The following is a 17,025-nucleotide window of genomic DNA, read 5'->3' as shown; positions in this document are numbered from 1 at the left end:
TTCAAATTGACTTTATCGTTCAAATATTATTTTGAGGGTTTTGCTAGTGCTGTACAGAAAGTAATTGCTTACTGTTCCAAAACAGGTTAGCTTTTGTTATAACCCAAAATTGGTGCGGATTAGGTAACCAAAAAACATGAGCAACTTTTTTGCTTAACCATTTGCGGGCTGTCAACATTCTTATCCTACAAAATCATGCGCCATCATCAAACCCAGAATACAGTAATTGAAATTTTTAGAGTAAAATTGTCCAAGGAGTTTTGGGCAGCTTTAAATCAATAATTTGAAACTGATCTTTTCCGTTTGACCCCTTTTAATGAAGGCGTTATGTACATCGTTATTTAGTTTGTGTAGTTTTTAATATGATTTAGTTTTTAGTGACTCATTTTCATTAAAAGTAGCGAATACAGCAGTCAGAATTGGACAAGATCCAAAAATTGCCTGAATTTTTAAACCTATGAAGTGCCATGAAAACGGTACAGAAAAAAACGCTCCATATTCATCGCAAATATGTTGCTAATTTTGGCAACAAAAGTTAGAAAAATAACGGAACAGGTGAGAAATTTAGTAAATTGTAATGAAAATATGGTAAAAACTTAATCGTTTTCATTTCGATGATTTATCGCTCTATTTGAGGTGAGTATAGCGATTAAAAATGGTAAGAATTGTAGTTCTTGGAGGTAAATATTTTTCGCCTAATTTAACTTTAAAAATCGCATTTTTACGATTTTTAATAAATTTAACATCTGAAACATCGATCCGTGGGGTGTGGCATTTTCTCAATTAATTAAGAAAAGATCCTGTCAATAATTTTTATCGTTTTTCCTGTTTTATCTTCTCAATTATATAAGAAATCAGGTGTAAGCACTGCATTGTCTTGACAATTGCAATGTTTCACAAAAAAATATTAATCGGACAATGTGAAACATCCTGGTTGTTCAGACCTTCTTCACATAAATATTTCGCTTGCAAGATTTGAAGATCAAGCATTCAAAGAGCGACAAAAATGCCCAACTATGAAACGTCATCAATTCTTTCTTCTTATGTCTTTCAACTTGCCGGTTATTTATTCTTCAAACTTTGACACAATTCAATAAGGCAAGCTAATAATCGTTGCAGATTCAAGACATACAAGCATTAATAACTATGGCTAGTAGTTCAACATTGACAGAATCTACGAGCTGTTTTGTCTCAACCCAGTATGGCTCCGTGCGAGGCAACTCAATTCGGGTTCTCATCAAATGTCGTTCGGATGAAGAGTACTCTCTACCTGTTCACGAGTTTCTGGGTATTCCCTATGCTATGCAACCAACTGGCACACGCAGGTTTAAACCCCTCGAACCGGTCGAGGCGTGGCCGGGGGTTCTCAATGCAACTGAGTTCAAAAGTGCCCCCATTCAGGTAAAATTTTTCAGTTCTGAGGCGGAGGAAATTTGGTTTTGGTGGATAAATCTCAACTGAACTTTAGAGTTGTTTGGGAAAATTGAGCTGGAAAATCTTTGCCTTTGTTGTATTTTTTATCTCCAGGACTGATTTTTATTTTCAGGGGTGAATACTTTGAAACACGGATTTCGTGGACATAAGTGATAAAAATAAATACTGTTCTTTAAAGTATTTGTGAGGGTGCTTGTTCTTCGTCTCATCTGTCAAGCTCATTTGCTTAACTCAAATTGAAATGAATATTACCGCACGGTTGTTATCGCCACCGAGAATTTATCAAACTCCGAGGCGAAGCCGAGGTGTTATGATAACTTCGAGGGCGATGACAACCGTGTGGTTATTTTTTTTAGTCAACACCTGTTGCGATTATGTTTGTTTTTTTGGGCTGCAAGTTTATCAAACTGTTTCTATTAATAGACTGCGAGTTTATCACCACTCTTTTATCGCCACTGTTTACTTAGTAACAATGGCGATAAAAGAGTGTGATAAACTTGTAGTCTAATGCTGAAGTGTTTTTGCAGTGTCGATCGGGCATTAACATTTATTACACTGGCAATTTATTTAACTGCTAACTGCTATTTTCGCATCAGGTGTTGCGTCAACGTTCTTGACATTAGAAATGCTCTAAACGAATACAGATAACATGGTTTTTGTCAGTGTTTTTTCACAGATGTATATGTTATTAATTTTTCTAGCTCACAATTTTTGAAGGTTATTCCAAACCAGCTCTTTTTAGCTTGGTCAAAAAATGTCTCCTTATCAGTCGTCCATTTTTAATATTATATTAATATTAATTATAATAGTATTAATATTATTACTACTATTATCATTATTTTCAAATTTTGTTTGCTATGGAGCACAGACTTAATTAGTCAAAATATCAGTAGTAGAAAAACTAAATAAATTAAGTTCGCTTTATTTGCAATTGTTGCATTATGTGAGTTTTTATAAGTTTTCACAGCAAGTAAAATCCTTGCTACAATTCGTTGCAGTCAACGCATCTACCGGTAAAAGATGCAAACAGATTGTGTTGGGAAATGTTTATTGCAATTTACCTCAAATCTTACATTAATTTTTGGTGAAATGCGGCAAATGTATAAAACGCATATTGCCATTTTTGAGTTGATGTGGCGTTGCTCTGACAACATTGACGATACTTCTTTGCCAATTTTCGCTTTTCGTCACTTCTGTTCACGCTGAAAAATGTGCACGTCAATCGTGGACATAAGTGATGGAAAAAACACAGATTTTGTCATTCGTTTTCACAGATAAACGAAACTATTGTCTATCGATTTTGAGCATTCAGTTAGCTTAAAACTTTATTTTCGAATTTAATTAGTAATTACTTTAGATCCAATTCGTAGACTTAAAGTTTCTGATGATCAGTTATATAGTTAGTTGCAAAACTGCCGAGTGTCTTCTTAATACACAATTAGTATTACGAGGGAAGTATTATTTCTGCAATTAATCAACATTTATAGGTAGCTGCTCCTGTTCATTGTCCTCTTTATCCTTAATTGGGATTGGAACGAACATTTCTGAAATTAATCACCAGTTAGGATTTGTTTCGTTCAAAAATGCGACGAGTGAAGTTTAACTTTTAGAGTAGACAAGAGTGATAAAATCCTGTCACTTTTGCTCTCGTCTGCCCAAAAACAGGCATCATGAAAATTGTGTCGGATACATATCCAATCTTGAAGCAAACTTGAACTGATTTCTCTTATTGTCACAAGTTTCCACGCGCGCTTATAACCCTATAATCTTAAAACATGGTTGTGAAAAACTTGATTATAATGACTTGAGGAAATTGACATTTGTCAGGTAATGTTTACAGGCGAGATCAAACCCCATACTGGGCAGCTCAATAAAGTGTGAAGGAGAAGACTGTGCATATTTGAATATATGGAAACCAGTTGAGATTTCGGAGGAAGAGAGCTACAACATGGCACAGATGAGGAGGAGTCTTGTCACACCTCTGAGCAGACGGAAGTCAGGAGTGGTAGAGGAATCTACTGCCACCTCCCCACTTATGGTCCATAGGAAGAAAATGTTCCAGGGATTCAGTTAACAATTGAATCAAGAAATGGAAAGCAAATTAAAATATATTTGCGCGTTTTCCAGTCCTTATTATTAAATGTCTTCACAATGGTGTTAATCACTTCATAAGTTACTACTGAACGAATGATGTTCCCGTTATCGTACAGAATCATTGATGATTCTCTAGCAAACAAACAAGGATCGTACTAAGAAATAGCTTGTATGACATCAGATATGATCCTAGTGGTATTTTCCAGAATATCCCCCCCCACACACACACACACACACACACATACACAAATACACGAAAAATTAGCCTCCCATTATGTAGGATTCCTAACTACCATGATGGGGGGAGGGGAAGGGGGCTCTGTGTTATATGATCACTAAGCGGGGGGATAATGGGAAAGACCCGATCCAAGTATGATTACTAAGACATGGCCATCCGGGCTTTTTACAACAGCTACTTTTACTCTTAATAATAATTTAATGACTCTAATCTGATTAATACAATTAGAAGTAACTCTTTTAAGGAATTGTGAGCATAAGCATTGCTGTGTTTGAGGTAATAATACTAAACGGGGGGGGGGGGATCAGTAGAAAATATATTCAATTTGTATATTGAAACAATGCAAGCAAAAATTTCCAAGGAAAGGATTTTAAAAAATTCGAAAACAGATTGTTAACTTGATCGCTCCTTAATTAGTCTTGTGGTAACTTGACCCTCGAACGGCCCAGGAGTCGAACTCTCACCTCAGAAGGAGACGGCGAGACTGCTCTGCTGCCCGTGTTTGTGTTCCTGTACGGGGGAGGGTTTCACAATGGAGCCACCAGTGAGACCCTCTACCATGGGCAGGTGTTGTGTGCCAATCAGGGGGTCATTGTGGTTACCCTTGACTACAGACTTGGGGTGCTGGGATTTCTACATTTACCTGTAAGTTCAATTCTTTTATGTAAATAGTGCCTAATGCTCAACGTTTCAATCTTATTATTATTATTACCACTCGCCAGCGAGAAGGTATCAAACCCCGAGGCAAAACCGAGTTGAGGTATAAATTCAAGAGGAAGATAACAACCGTGTGGAAATGTTATAAATCGCAATTTTTGTTAGGAATACAACAGTTGCATAACTTACCAATAAAAAAAATCTTGTTACCGCCCGGTGATAACGACAAAAATTTGAAAGAGTGCCAACAGTAGCTTCAGTATTAGACCATATTTTTTTACAATTAATTTCTCGCCACTGTCTAAATGAAGAGTGGTGGAAAAAGATAGCCTAATCAGCTGCCGTGTTACAGAAGCCATGCACTTGTGTAACAAAAACGAGAGTTGATTAAAAAAGAAAACTATCTAGAACCTAAGAAAGCTTCGGTTTTTGTATATAATGTAGTCAAGCTTTATGATTTTGCTCATTTTTTGCAGGAATCTTTTTTCAGAGGTCCTTCTTAGACAAAAATTCTAAAAAAAATATTCCAATTCGTTGAAAATTGTTCTTTAGCTCACAGACAATTTTTTTTTAAAAAATTTAAGGTGTAACGTATTTGTTAAAATATGTGCTTTCCGTTGTTTAACTCAGATTGTCGGAGTTTCGCTTTGTTTTCTTATGAACTGTTTTTTTAACGGCTGAAACCGAACAAACCGACTGTTTCAAACAGTTCAAACCGAAAATGCCGACTGTTTCTTACAGCTGTTTTCGGACATACCGAGTTTTTGTTGCTTTTGAAACTTAAACATGCCGAAGGTTTCTCACTGTTGGAAGACAACATACCGACTGTTCTTACAGTCGAAACCAAACATACCGACTGTTCTTACAGTCGAAACCAAACATACCGACTGTTTCTTACAGTTGAAGCCGAATATACTGACCGTTTATCATAATTGGAATCAAATAGATCGACTTTTTGTTGCGGTTAAAACCGAACATGCCAAATGTTTCTGACAGTTGACATCGAACGTACCGTCTGTTTCTTATGGTTGAAAACAAACATACCGAATCTTGCTTACATTTTTAACCAAACATTCCAATTGTTTTTTAATAGCCGCACAGCGATAGCTGGGGCTATTATTGACCTTCTCTTGGTTTTTTACAATTCAAAGAATTTGAATTGTATTGGGGCGCTGTGTTTTTTTTTAAGATGTGTTCACACATTTTTCAATGACTTTGATCTTTCGAAACGGGATAAACAGGTAAAGCCCAGCGGGCATTAAGTTTCATTAGAGGTCCAAAGTGGAAGTTAGTAGTCCTTCAAGTGCTTAAAGTGTTGCAGCTGCTGGGATGGCCTCAATTCAAGGTTAAAAGGTCATTTTTGGGAGTTTTTGGGCTCAAAATGGTGCAATTTTTCATGTTTTTTGCAATTTTTTTAAGTTTTTTGCTTGATTAATCTTAGGTTGAAGTTTTTAAAAGTTGATGAAGGCCTTTTGAGAGACAGAAGTACTTGTTTTGACCATTTTATGAGCTATATGTTTTGGTGCTACAAACACAAACACACAAAATGATACTAGTTTTTACAATTTTTTTGAAAATTTTTGTCATTTTTTTGCGTTTTCCCTGCTTCAGGGGCCAGGGAATCTCCTTTAAGGTTTGGTAATAGGAAATTGTATATTTTCCAGTAAAAATGAAGTGGTTTTCAACATTTTAATGTTTCGAATTTTAGCATTTTTTGATAAAATCTGCAATTTTTTTGAAGTTTCCTATAGTTTTTTGTCAATTTTTGATATTTTTCCATTCTCAAGTTCCAGGAAACCTTTTCCACGGTCTGAAGAAGTTACTGCATAGTTGTTAATTTCAATGATATTGTTGTCAACAATTTAACCTTTCGAATTTTGAAAATTTTCTGATAAAACTTTTTTTTAAGTTTTTTAAGTTTTTTCAAAATATTTGTCTTTTATTCAGTTTTTCTTGCATGGGTAGCCAGATAATCTCATACAGGGTTTGATAGTATGTTATAAAATAGTTGCTGGGGGGTAATTGGATAGTTTTCAACATTTTAATGGAACGAATTTATTTTTTTGAAATTTTTTTAAAAACTGTTGCTTATCGATCTTTGAACCAATTAGTTTCTTAAGGCTTGGAATTGGTTTACTGGATATCCTCTACTAGAGACACTAGAATCAATTCTTAAGAAATGATTCTTAAGATTTTATTGTCACAATTTTCTGCAACATTTCATTGAAATTCCAATTAATATTATTTTAATTTTTGAAAATTTTCGAGTTAGTCGATCTTCAAGGGCCAATGAAATTTTTCAGGACTTGCTCCTATAATACTGCACCAATTTCAGAAACAAAATTTGGTTTTGAACAAATTTTTGGATCAGGTAAATTTTAAGGGATCGAATTTTGCCTTAGGGGTAAAAGCTTCAAAGTTTTATCAATGATTATACATTTGTTTAGTTTGTTGGATTGTTTGTTTCTCAATTTTTTGAGATGATTTTGTTTGTGTTATGTCTGGCATCGTTGAATTGATCTGCTGTTAAGGTAGAGTATTTTTAATTTTCTCATTCAATTCTTTGAATTGTATTGCAGGACTTGTCCTGCGATGTTTTTTTATTTCGTCGTCATAATTTTTGTTACGACCATATGACGTCACAGCCGTCTTTTGTTCATTTGTTCATGCAATTGCAACTGAATTGCATGTGTGACGTCATTTTTCGCTCTTAGTGGAGCGAGTTTTTTTGTTCATGCGCGTGATTAAATTTTTGATCACACTTGACTTACCTCACTCTCAAAAATGACCTCCTCACTTTGAAATTGACTTTTTTATTTACTTTAATTCAAAGAGATAAGGTCAAATGGGTGTGTGTCACTCTAAATGAAGGTTAATATAGAGCAGCTAGTAGAGGCAGCAAAAACTTATACAGATTTTTAATCAAATTAGAACATATCAGCCTTCAATGAAAAGAGGAGTTTTTTTGGTCTGTCTTTTTTACTGTTTTTTTTACTGCAGATCTACCAAGCTATTGCGGCTATTTTTTGGCAATCTGCCAGCTATGTTTTACAGTTCAAGCCGAAAAGTTGACACCGGACAATTAATAATAATACTGAATTGTTTACGGATTACGCATGATACAAAAAGGGCGTTTACATAATTTATTTAATATCAAATGTCACCTGCGCACAATCCAACTGTTTGGTACAGTTTAAACCCAGCATTCCGACCATTTTATAGAATTGAAATAGAACATTCCGACTGCTTCATATTGTTGAAATCAGACTTGCCCTTCGTTTCTTACGGTTAAAATTGAACATGCCAGTCTTTTTTATTACAAATGAATATGAACATTAACATTTTTAATTGCTCTCAAACGAAATATGTAGCAATTGTATTAGTACTGTTTTCTGTTGTACAAATTTCTGCTGGACCATTTTGTTTGCTGACCCTTTTGTTACTCAAAACAAGGATAAAGACCATGTTGAGGAATTTTGTTTTTCACATGTAAGAAATCGTCGTTTTTTAATCGTTTTCATTAGACAAAAACGATCAAAGCCCTTACGTGGTAATCGTCGTTTTTTTTCGTTATTTCGTCGTTATTTTTATTTAGGAAATAATCGTTTTTCATAAAAACGACGAAAAAACGATCCCTGCTGGGATTCGAACCGTTGAACTCCTGATACATTTACCTGCTGCACTGACCTCTGCGCTATCAGTCCATAATACTTGTATGCCAAAACGGTCTAATAGTGAAAAAATAGTTCAAGAGCAATTAAACGACGAAAAAACGATCAAAAAACGACGATTTCTTTTAACAAAAAAACGACGTAAGAAACGACAAAAAACGACGAATAAACGATCAAAAAACGACGATTTCTTATAACAAAAAAAACGACGTAAGAAACGACAAAAAACGACGACGAAACGATCATTTCTTACACTTAAAAGACGACTAAAACGACGAAAACTAATGAAAACGAAGAAAACGACGACAAAACGACGAAAACGACGACAAAACGACAAAAAACGACAACTTCTTACAAAATAATGTCGTTTTTTCGTCGTTGTCCTCAACACGGGGAGGTAACTCCCAGAGGGCATCAAGTTCTCTTAGAGCCTTACGTCTTTCAAGTCTCTAAGAATGTGATTCAATGAAATTTGTCTGAGGAGAAAAAACTGTTTCAAAAGTTTGACCTCCTCAGTCACCTGCATCCACTCACCCCATCCCCACTCTCAACCCTCCCTCCCACAACACCACAATCCCCTGTTTATCGTCCTCCGGCTGTCAATTTGGAGACTCTCTTGTCCAGCCCTCTCAACCCTACTCCTCATTGCTTGACACTAACCCCCCTGCCCACCCAGACAAGCACGCACACACACACAACCTCCGCTCAACCTCCCCCATTTCTAGCATTCCTAAGCTCCAGCTGGCTTATACACAAGCCAACAATTAGCTGGTTGTTTGATAGCAGTTCACCCGACATTGTTCGATAATGTATATACCTATAAAACTGAAACCAGCGGTTTCTGTTGTTCCAAACATCGGTCACTTTTTGTCTTTTGATCCTCTATTTTTGTACGAATATCATCATTTAATCCATTTACAAATATTTTTCAAACCCACTTTAATAGGGAATTAACTATATGCTCAACTTGTTCTTCATGCAGTCGTTTTTTGTGGGTAGGCATGTGCATCGTGCAGTTGTGAATGGCTTCATTTGAAGAAACCTTTTCAAGCGTTAAAATTCAAATAAAAAAGTTTTTTTTAATTTTGCGTTATCTGAAGCGTTACGGAGGTCTAAAATTTCGTGAACTGCGGTTGTTTCGTTGGCATTTGTGTAAATTTTGCTGAAATTGTGAGCAATTAGGCAAAAATTTGTTAAAATTTTTAGCGATAGTCTCATTGATTTTACGTTTGTCGAAAAATGTGTTGTTGAATTGTTTGAACCAACATTTTTGGTTAAATTTTTGGCAAAAATTATGAAATTGAATTCTTTTATTTTTTTCATGAAATTTGGCACCAAAAATGCTTTACTTTTCCTCAATAAGCTTTATTTTTCCAACATGACTGGTAGTTTATAATCGATATTTACAATAGAAGTTTGCTGTTTGAATTCATTATTTATCAAACGTGCATCTTTTTTTTTGACATGTAATGATTTTTGTTTGCCGAAAAATCTATTATGCAAGTATGCGGAGCAAAGACATTTTTTAATAGCGGTGCGGTGATAGCAAGGCCGCCTTTGGTCCTATCGTTAATTTTTTTTCAATGGAAGAGGATTCCGAATGTTTGCTGGGTCTGTTATTTACACAATGTTTTTGCAACTCATTAGTTCCAATTTGCATCTTCTAATAAATGAGGAATAATAGGACTAACTTGTGTGCAAATGAGGCCCAATTAAAAATTTTTTTCAGAGTAAGTATCGTTGTTTTAAACGTTTCGATAAAATAATTTTTGAATTTTTTTGTGAATTCTGTAGTTTTGCCAGCAATCTATTGTTCTTTTTGTAATCTTAAATCTGAGTCTGAATCAATGATCTTATTCGCTCTCTAAGTAGCCCACAAAAAAGTATCTAGTGGTTTCAGTCGATGCATTATCGTTTCCTAATGTACCTCGATAAGTTTTCCAAAAATTGATATTTATTCATGATGTTAGTAAATGACGAATTTCAGACAATTAAGGATTTTTATTTACGGAAAACCATGGGTATCAATTGAAAGCACCAGATTTGTTTCCTTTTCAAATTAGACTTAGAACATTTGTTTGGTTTAAAGGTCTAGTAGCAATAGTAGGTCTAATTTGAATCTAATTGTGGATTTTTACGATTGAAAAAATTATTTGGATGGTAATGGGTCCTTGTCTTTTTCTCAAATTATTTTTTGCGGTTTTATGTTTTCATATTGGTTTGAGACCACAAAAATTTAAATAAAAAACTCAACTTTAGACAGACAAAACTTTTCTTCAAACCAGGGCCATTGAACTGCAAGACAATTTCAGATGAATTCTGACGATTTTTTGGCTTCCACACTTTGCGTAAAACTGTTCGTTAGCGTTTGAATGCTCTTCGTATTTTTTGATTATTTGTAGTATTTTGGTTTAGTCTCAATGATTAAATGTCCCATTAACTTCCTACGCAGTATCAATTTAATCTATTTACTATTCAATTGTTGAAAATTTTTGGGGTTTTTACGATTTATGGTTTTAAAAAATTTGGTTGCAAAAAACTAGTATTTTTTTTAGATTTGCGTCAACTAATCTCATTTCCGTCAACTCATAGCGTTGTCTCAGCACCAACAGAGGTCGGATCTTCCTTCAAATGTATAAGAATGTTGTCTCCTGGTTTATATTGTTTAATTGAACGTTTTTACGAAGAGCATTCAAACACTCACGAACAGTTTTATGCAAATTGTGGAAGCAAAATGTGGAATTCTCTTGAATTCTTACTTGTTTTTGGACCTTTTCCTAATTTTGGGGTTCCTGATGCTATCTTGTCCAGTTTTTACACTTTTCTTACAGTTTTGGCAAGTCCCATTTCTATATCACACTAATAGCGATGATAGAAGTTGCAATTGATTATACTTAATATTTTTAGTGGATAGATTTTGTTGTTGCCGGCTTTGGCACAGTTTTTACGTAAAATTAAATTGACTCGTTGATTTTTGGCTATAATTTCTCTCTTTTTTTGTAGTCGTGGGTTGTTCTTGATAATGCGAGTTCTGATTGGAACCGTATGGATGTATAAATAAGCCAAATGATTTCTGTTGATGGCTAATGGTTTTCATAATTTGATTTTAGTTTTGCCCGCCTCATTTTTTTCTACTTGTTAATTATTATCAATAAAGACAGGTCTCATAAGGTTTCTGGTGAAATGCTGGTCAGTTTGAGTAGATTTGTTTTTCATTGATGCTAATTTTACTATTTTAGTTTGTCATTAATTTTTCAAAATTAATTTTGAGTTTTCTTCGTGCGTACTTTGAGTAATGCTTGTTGTTTTCGATTGATTTTGTCATTTGTATTGTCTCTTAGCCTCCGTAATGGCAGATATTATCAGCCTTCTAAGGAGGTATTATTCAATTTTTTAAATTTTTTTTGTGATTTAAGCTTAAATGGGTACACAATTGTTTTGGAACAATAGATGATTTTTTTGAAAATTTTCTATCTCTTCCTCATTTGGTGAATAATTAAGTCAAAAACGTGGTTGAGTGGGGTCGGAACATTATGTTCGTACGCACATTACCGAGCCTCCTTGTTCTTTTAAGCTTCAATTCTTTATTTTTGCGTCATCCAAGATTCCCTCACATAGAAATTAAGTCTTTTGCTAACGCAGAGCCCATTCTTAGCGAGGATACGTCAAAGTCGGGTTTAAGTTAGTGGTTAAGATCTCAGAGTGGTGTCCGGAGACGGTAGGTTTGATTCTGCCCCGAGTCGGTACTTTTTGCACCCATTTTTTCGGAAAATTATGCGCAAACGCACATTACCGAGCCTTTTTGTTTTAAGTATTAATCACATAACGAAAACGCGATCAAAGTGTTTTTTATGTTAGACTACATTTTTCAGCTCTTTTGCACTGAGATTTATATTTGAAGTGAGATACAACTAGGCTTTTTTAAATCTTTCACTGAATTATTTATTCACCAAAGGTTTATTCAAGTTCAACTTCTGCAACATTTACGATCTAACATAGTTCTTCAATGATAACTTGGTAATGACTTGGGAAATGAATTTAATATTCGGTGAAAAAATATGTAGCTTACGTTTCTCTCAAGAAGTTAATGAAGAAAATTGGGCATTTGTCATGAACCATGTAGTGGTTCGAGATATAAGTCAGATTATAGAGGTAAAATTATTAGAGTCAAACAATCTTTCTGGAAACACAAACTTTGCAAGTTTTAAAGTCTCACGCTGTGTATAGGAATATAGGGAAATTTAATATCTGAAACTGTAGAGATCTGGCGATCAAAAATCGCATATTAGGGTTTTAAAAAATTAGGAAAAACTCGGTAAGTAGCTTAAACAGACAAGTTTTCAACTAGAAAATAGCAGCAGAGTAATCGCAGCTTTGTGTTTTTTCCCCATTTTTTCTACATTAGTGCAATTTTTTAGTTCACTAAAATGTATATAGATTAAGTTCATTGTTTACTACAGACACTTTAAAACGCGTCCGTTAGGCCTAATAGGCGTCATATACTCAAAGTATGTTTAATAAAAACAAAGAATGTATTTTAATATCGTTATAATATGCTGCGTTATAATAAATCGTTTCGTTATAATAAATAGTTATTCAAGCACATTATTGTAACTGTCAAAAACAATGTCCAGACCATGTAAATAACGACTGCTAGGGTACCCCAACCCAGATCCTAAAATTCGACTCATATTTCCACTACCTCGCCCGGGCACAATTGTTGATGGTTAACAATTCATTGATTTAGGGAATCGTAGAATCGAATCTAGGACTGAAGGACCAGTTGGTAGCTTTGAAATGGATCAAAGCCAACATCCACAGTTTCGGAGGAGATCCCGAAAACATCACCCTCGCAGGGCACAGTTCCGGGGCAAGCTCGGTAAGTATAGCGTTGAACGGCAGTGATAGTAAATATATTTTACCGCAAATCACCTGCAATCACACTTTTAGTGGTGGAAATTTTTCACCTCGTTCACCCCATTTAGCGCTGCCCCATAAAATTTACATGTTTAGAAATTTTTAGTATTGGCGCCCAGACTTGGGACCAAGTTAGGCAACAAACTTTATTTCAGGATGAGAGCAACTTAGATCACTCAAAAATGAAGATCGGAAGTGTGAAAGAGTCGCTGAAGAAGTCAAAGAATGTTCTACAACAAAAGCACAAAAACTGCCAAGAGAAAAATTTGCATGAAAAGACACGTTTTTACAATGATTGCCTCATATTTCGTTCCGTTCGAGAGCAATTCACTGGTTTAGGTGCGCAACCCTAGACCTCTCTGATCAGACCATTTCCCAGACTTTGCCCTCTGATCAGACCATCGTGCGACCCAAAGCCCTCTGATCAGACCGTAGCACGACTCAAGTGTTTCCCCGACCATGTATTTTGGGTCGCACCACGCCACCGGTGTGCGACCCAAATGATCTGATCAGAGAGATCTAGGGTTGCGCACCTAAACCTGGGTTAATAAATTTGTGTTTTGATTAAAGGGATGGTCCTAATTTGTATCCCTGTTTGTTTAGGTGTTTTGTCACTACTTGTCAGTGGAGAGCAGAGAATACTTTCACAAGGCAGTTGCAATGAGTGGATCTTATGACTCACTCTGGGCTGTGGGCAGAAGTCGATCGTCACTTGTGCAACACAGCAAAAGGTCACTTATTATACTTATTATCACCAAAAGACATACTGAAATAATTTGGATCTATTCTTTTCCGGACCCAACCCCCCCCCCCTCCCAAGCTTAATGTGCATATATCTTTCACCCCCCCCCCCCAGGGAGTTAGAATGAGGTAAGATTGGGACTGTAACGGGTAATTCTTAAAAATTCTGACTTAGATCATTTTATTGCTCTGCTCTGTCAAAAGTCCTCTCGTTGAAGCTGCAATTGAATCCAATTTTCGGCAGGAGCTGTTTCATAGAAAAGGTTTATAGTATTTATATCTGTTACTTATCTTTGAGCCTAAAATCCGTCATCAGTTGTGAAAGTTGAGCGGAGGCTGATTAAATATGCCTCCCCTCCCTCCCGCCCGCTTAGTGGGCATATAACTTTTACGACCCCAGGCGAGCCCTCTACTTTTTACATAGTAATGTGCTATATAACAACACAAATTGTAACTGGTGGCATAAAAAGCACGGGGGCCGAAACAGGATAGATGCCGAAAATTCCAGCGGTCTGAGGTGTGATAGGATTTAAGTTCTAATTTTTTTTAGAGAACCAAAAGTTTAAAAAAAAACATCAAGCTCCATCCCTCCCAGTATTTGACGATTGGAGGAAATTTGATACCATTTTGTGGTCTTCGGGTGCTGTGAAGTGGTGTCTATGAAGATAGCGCACAGCAGTCCTATACGTTTTATATCACTTGTACTTCGTAATTATGTTAGTTTCAATTACTAGCTATGAATGAAACATATAGGAACATAGGAACTTCAGCATTTTTTTAAACTTTCGGCACAGCAGACTTTCGGCATTTTAGAAAGTGGACGTTTCTTATGAGCAATTTGTACTTAAGGAGCGAACTTAATAACAAGCAAAATGTAAATTTTCTGAACGACGAAAGTAAGTTAGCACCCATGAAATTTTTAAGTGCTTCAACAAAAACTGATTTTGAATTTTTACTATTTATAGGGATTGTTACCACTTTTATTGATCTGATAGGCTCAAATTCAACGAGTCATTGGGTGAAAAAGTGCTCGTATCGCCGATTGAGTAGAAGTTATCCAGCAAAATTTCATTGCGTTTTTCAGTTGACCAACATTTTCTTGGCGGGGGTTTAAATTTTCGAACTTTGCGCTTGACTGAGTCACGTAAATACTCGATGGCGTTGAGGTCAAGAAAATAATGGTGCCATGGAAGCTCTGTAACAGTGTTTTCTCGAAGACAATTTCCTCTCTGCAGAGCTCAATGAGGTTGAGCGTTTTCGAGATGAAAAATCCATACATCGGTATAATTATCCAAGAAGGGCGCAACGTGGGCATCAATGATCTCTCTGCAGTATTTTGTGGAGTTCAGTTTGCCATCAGCAAAATTAATTCGGTTTTGTAATATAAAATGATGTCACCTTATGCGAATACTCCTTTTGATTTCCATCAATCGTTCTCAAAAAATACAAATCGTTCAGCCGGATATGGCGTTTCTTTTTCCGCTCCTGGGTTAAATTGGGGGCAATAAGGGGTTGGCGACATTTTTTTCATATTTTTTGAGCACTTGACGATCTGTATGTGGTCCGATAAAAATCTCTTGAATGTTTCACAGCTGGTTTGAACCGATTTTCTGCCTTTCACCTATCATAATCTTTTGGACCGTTCCGTCAATATTTTTGGTCGCCCTCTTTTACCACACAACCCGTGCTGTTGTGTTTTTTTTTAAAACGTTGAACTGTTGGTCAATCGCATTGAAATAACCTTGAATTATGTGATAATTTTGAACTTTTTTTTAAAAAGTAATTTTTAAGCAAATTTTTGAAATTGTCGAAAAACTTAGGTGCTAACTTACTTTTGCCGTTCAATATACCAATTGTGCCTATGGTTGATCGGTTAATTTTCTTCTTTTAAGGTTTATATTTCAACTGTTCTCGTGCTTTTGTTTCAGATTTGTAACCCAAAATGGCGGGTCACTGAAAAAAACGCCTGAAGAGATTCTATTATTCCTCCAATCTTTGCCTCTGATGTGTTTCTCAATTTTACTGGATAGACATTTTCTCCCTTTTGGTCCGATTGAGGACTCGGCTTTTTTCACCATCAACAGTCCAGACGCTTCCAACGACGGAAAAGATATCCCTCTTTTAGCGACCCTTACGAAAAATGAGGGCGATTTTTTCACGTGGTTCATTTTACGAGAGAACGTTTCAGAAATACTCACCGACAATTATGACATCTATTCGTCTTTTATCAAACAATATTTACACGGATTTCTAACCGAGGAGTCAATCGCAGCCATTGATGATTTTTACTCGACAACAACTGTTGAAAAATCGGATATCGAAGTTTTTCACAAAGTATCAGAAATGATCGGAGATACTGTCATCAATCTTTCTTTCACTAAATTTCTAAAAGACGTTGCTTTCTACTTCCCTACGGCTCCAATATATATGGGCGTTCACGATTTTCGCCCGGCGCTGACCCATTACCCGGGCATCGCCGTCCAGATACCCGACTATATAAGATGTTCACACGGGGTTGATATTCTTCACTTATTTGGTCATAACATGCAGACTTGTACTGAAGAAGAACTAGTTATGATACACAGTTTACAAGAGTGTATGCAGGAATTCATGTGTTTCGGAGCCCCGATTGACGCCGACCTCTTGTGGCCGAAATTCACAAACGACAACAACAGTTTTGTATATATCACGCCTTACGATTTGGTTTTGTCCGAAGATTTCAGATCGGATTTCGTCAATTTCTGGGAAAACTTGTAAAAAAAATTTTATACTTGTTTTTGTGCTAAATTTTTGTTATGGTAAAATGACACATCATTATCTGTCAATTTTAAATTGATGTCTTTAATTTTCAAGGGCAGAATCGAATTCTTTGTGGAATTACTAGTGAAAAATGGAGTAATTCATTTCAAATGCAAATTGAACTCGGATCAAGAAACATCTGATCAAAAGCTGAATTATGAGTTTTATGGCTTATTGTGACAGAGTTTTTTTCATTCTGATTTTTTTTCAAATCAGAATTTTAATAATTTAGCTTGAATTATTTGACAGCCAATCAAAAGAGTAGGAGTTCAAGACGGCGCGAAAAAGTGCCATCGTGCTAATTTGCCTAAAAAATAAGACTAATTGTCATTTTGTGATCACTGTCGTGATCATTTTGATAAATTTGGGTTGGTAATCGAAACTTATCAAAACTCAATAGTGACAGAAAAAAGTGATCTCTTTGAAAAATCTTTGAAATTACCAAGTTCACATTCCTCGTTTCCTTGTGTTAGA

The 17,025-nt window shown here is 35.6% G+C and overlaps 1 protein-coding gene across 1 annotated transcript; it reads left to right on the top strand.

Moving 5' to 3' along the window:
* Positions 1–1,092: 1,092 nt before the first annotated feature.
* LOC142343931 (acetylcholinesterase-like) lies at positions 1,093–16,567 on the top strand. The gene is given in 6 exon segments (XM_075395331.1): positions 1,093–1,401; positions 3,275–3,439; positions 4,133–4,411; positions 12,842–12,973; positions 13,615–13,742; positions 15,681–16,567. Coding segments are annotated over 6 exon segments (1,788 nt in total). The 5' UTR covers positions 1,093–1,146; the 3' UTR covers positions 16,510–16,567.
* The last annotated feature ends 458 nt before the right edge of the window (positions 16,568–17,025 follow it).

This window comes from Convolutriloba macropyga, chromosome 8, assembly GCF_964194025.1.
Source record: "Convolutriloba macropyga chromosome 8, txConMacr16.3, whole genome shotgun sequence".
Lineage (NCBI taxonomy): Eukaryota > Metazoa > Xenacoelomorpha > Acoela > Convolutidae > Convolutriloba > Convolutriloba macropyga.
The sequence above is the reverse complement of the archived record's forward strand: the minus strand, read 5'-3'. Positions and strand labels throughout refer to the sequence as shown.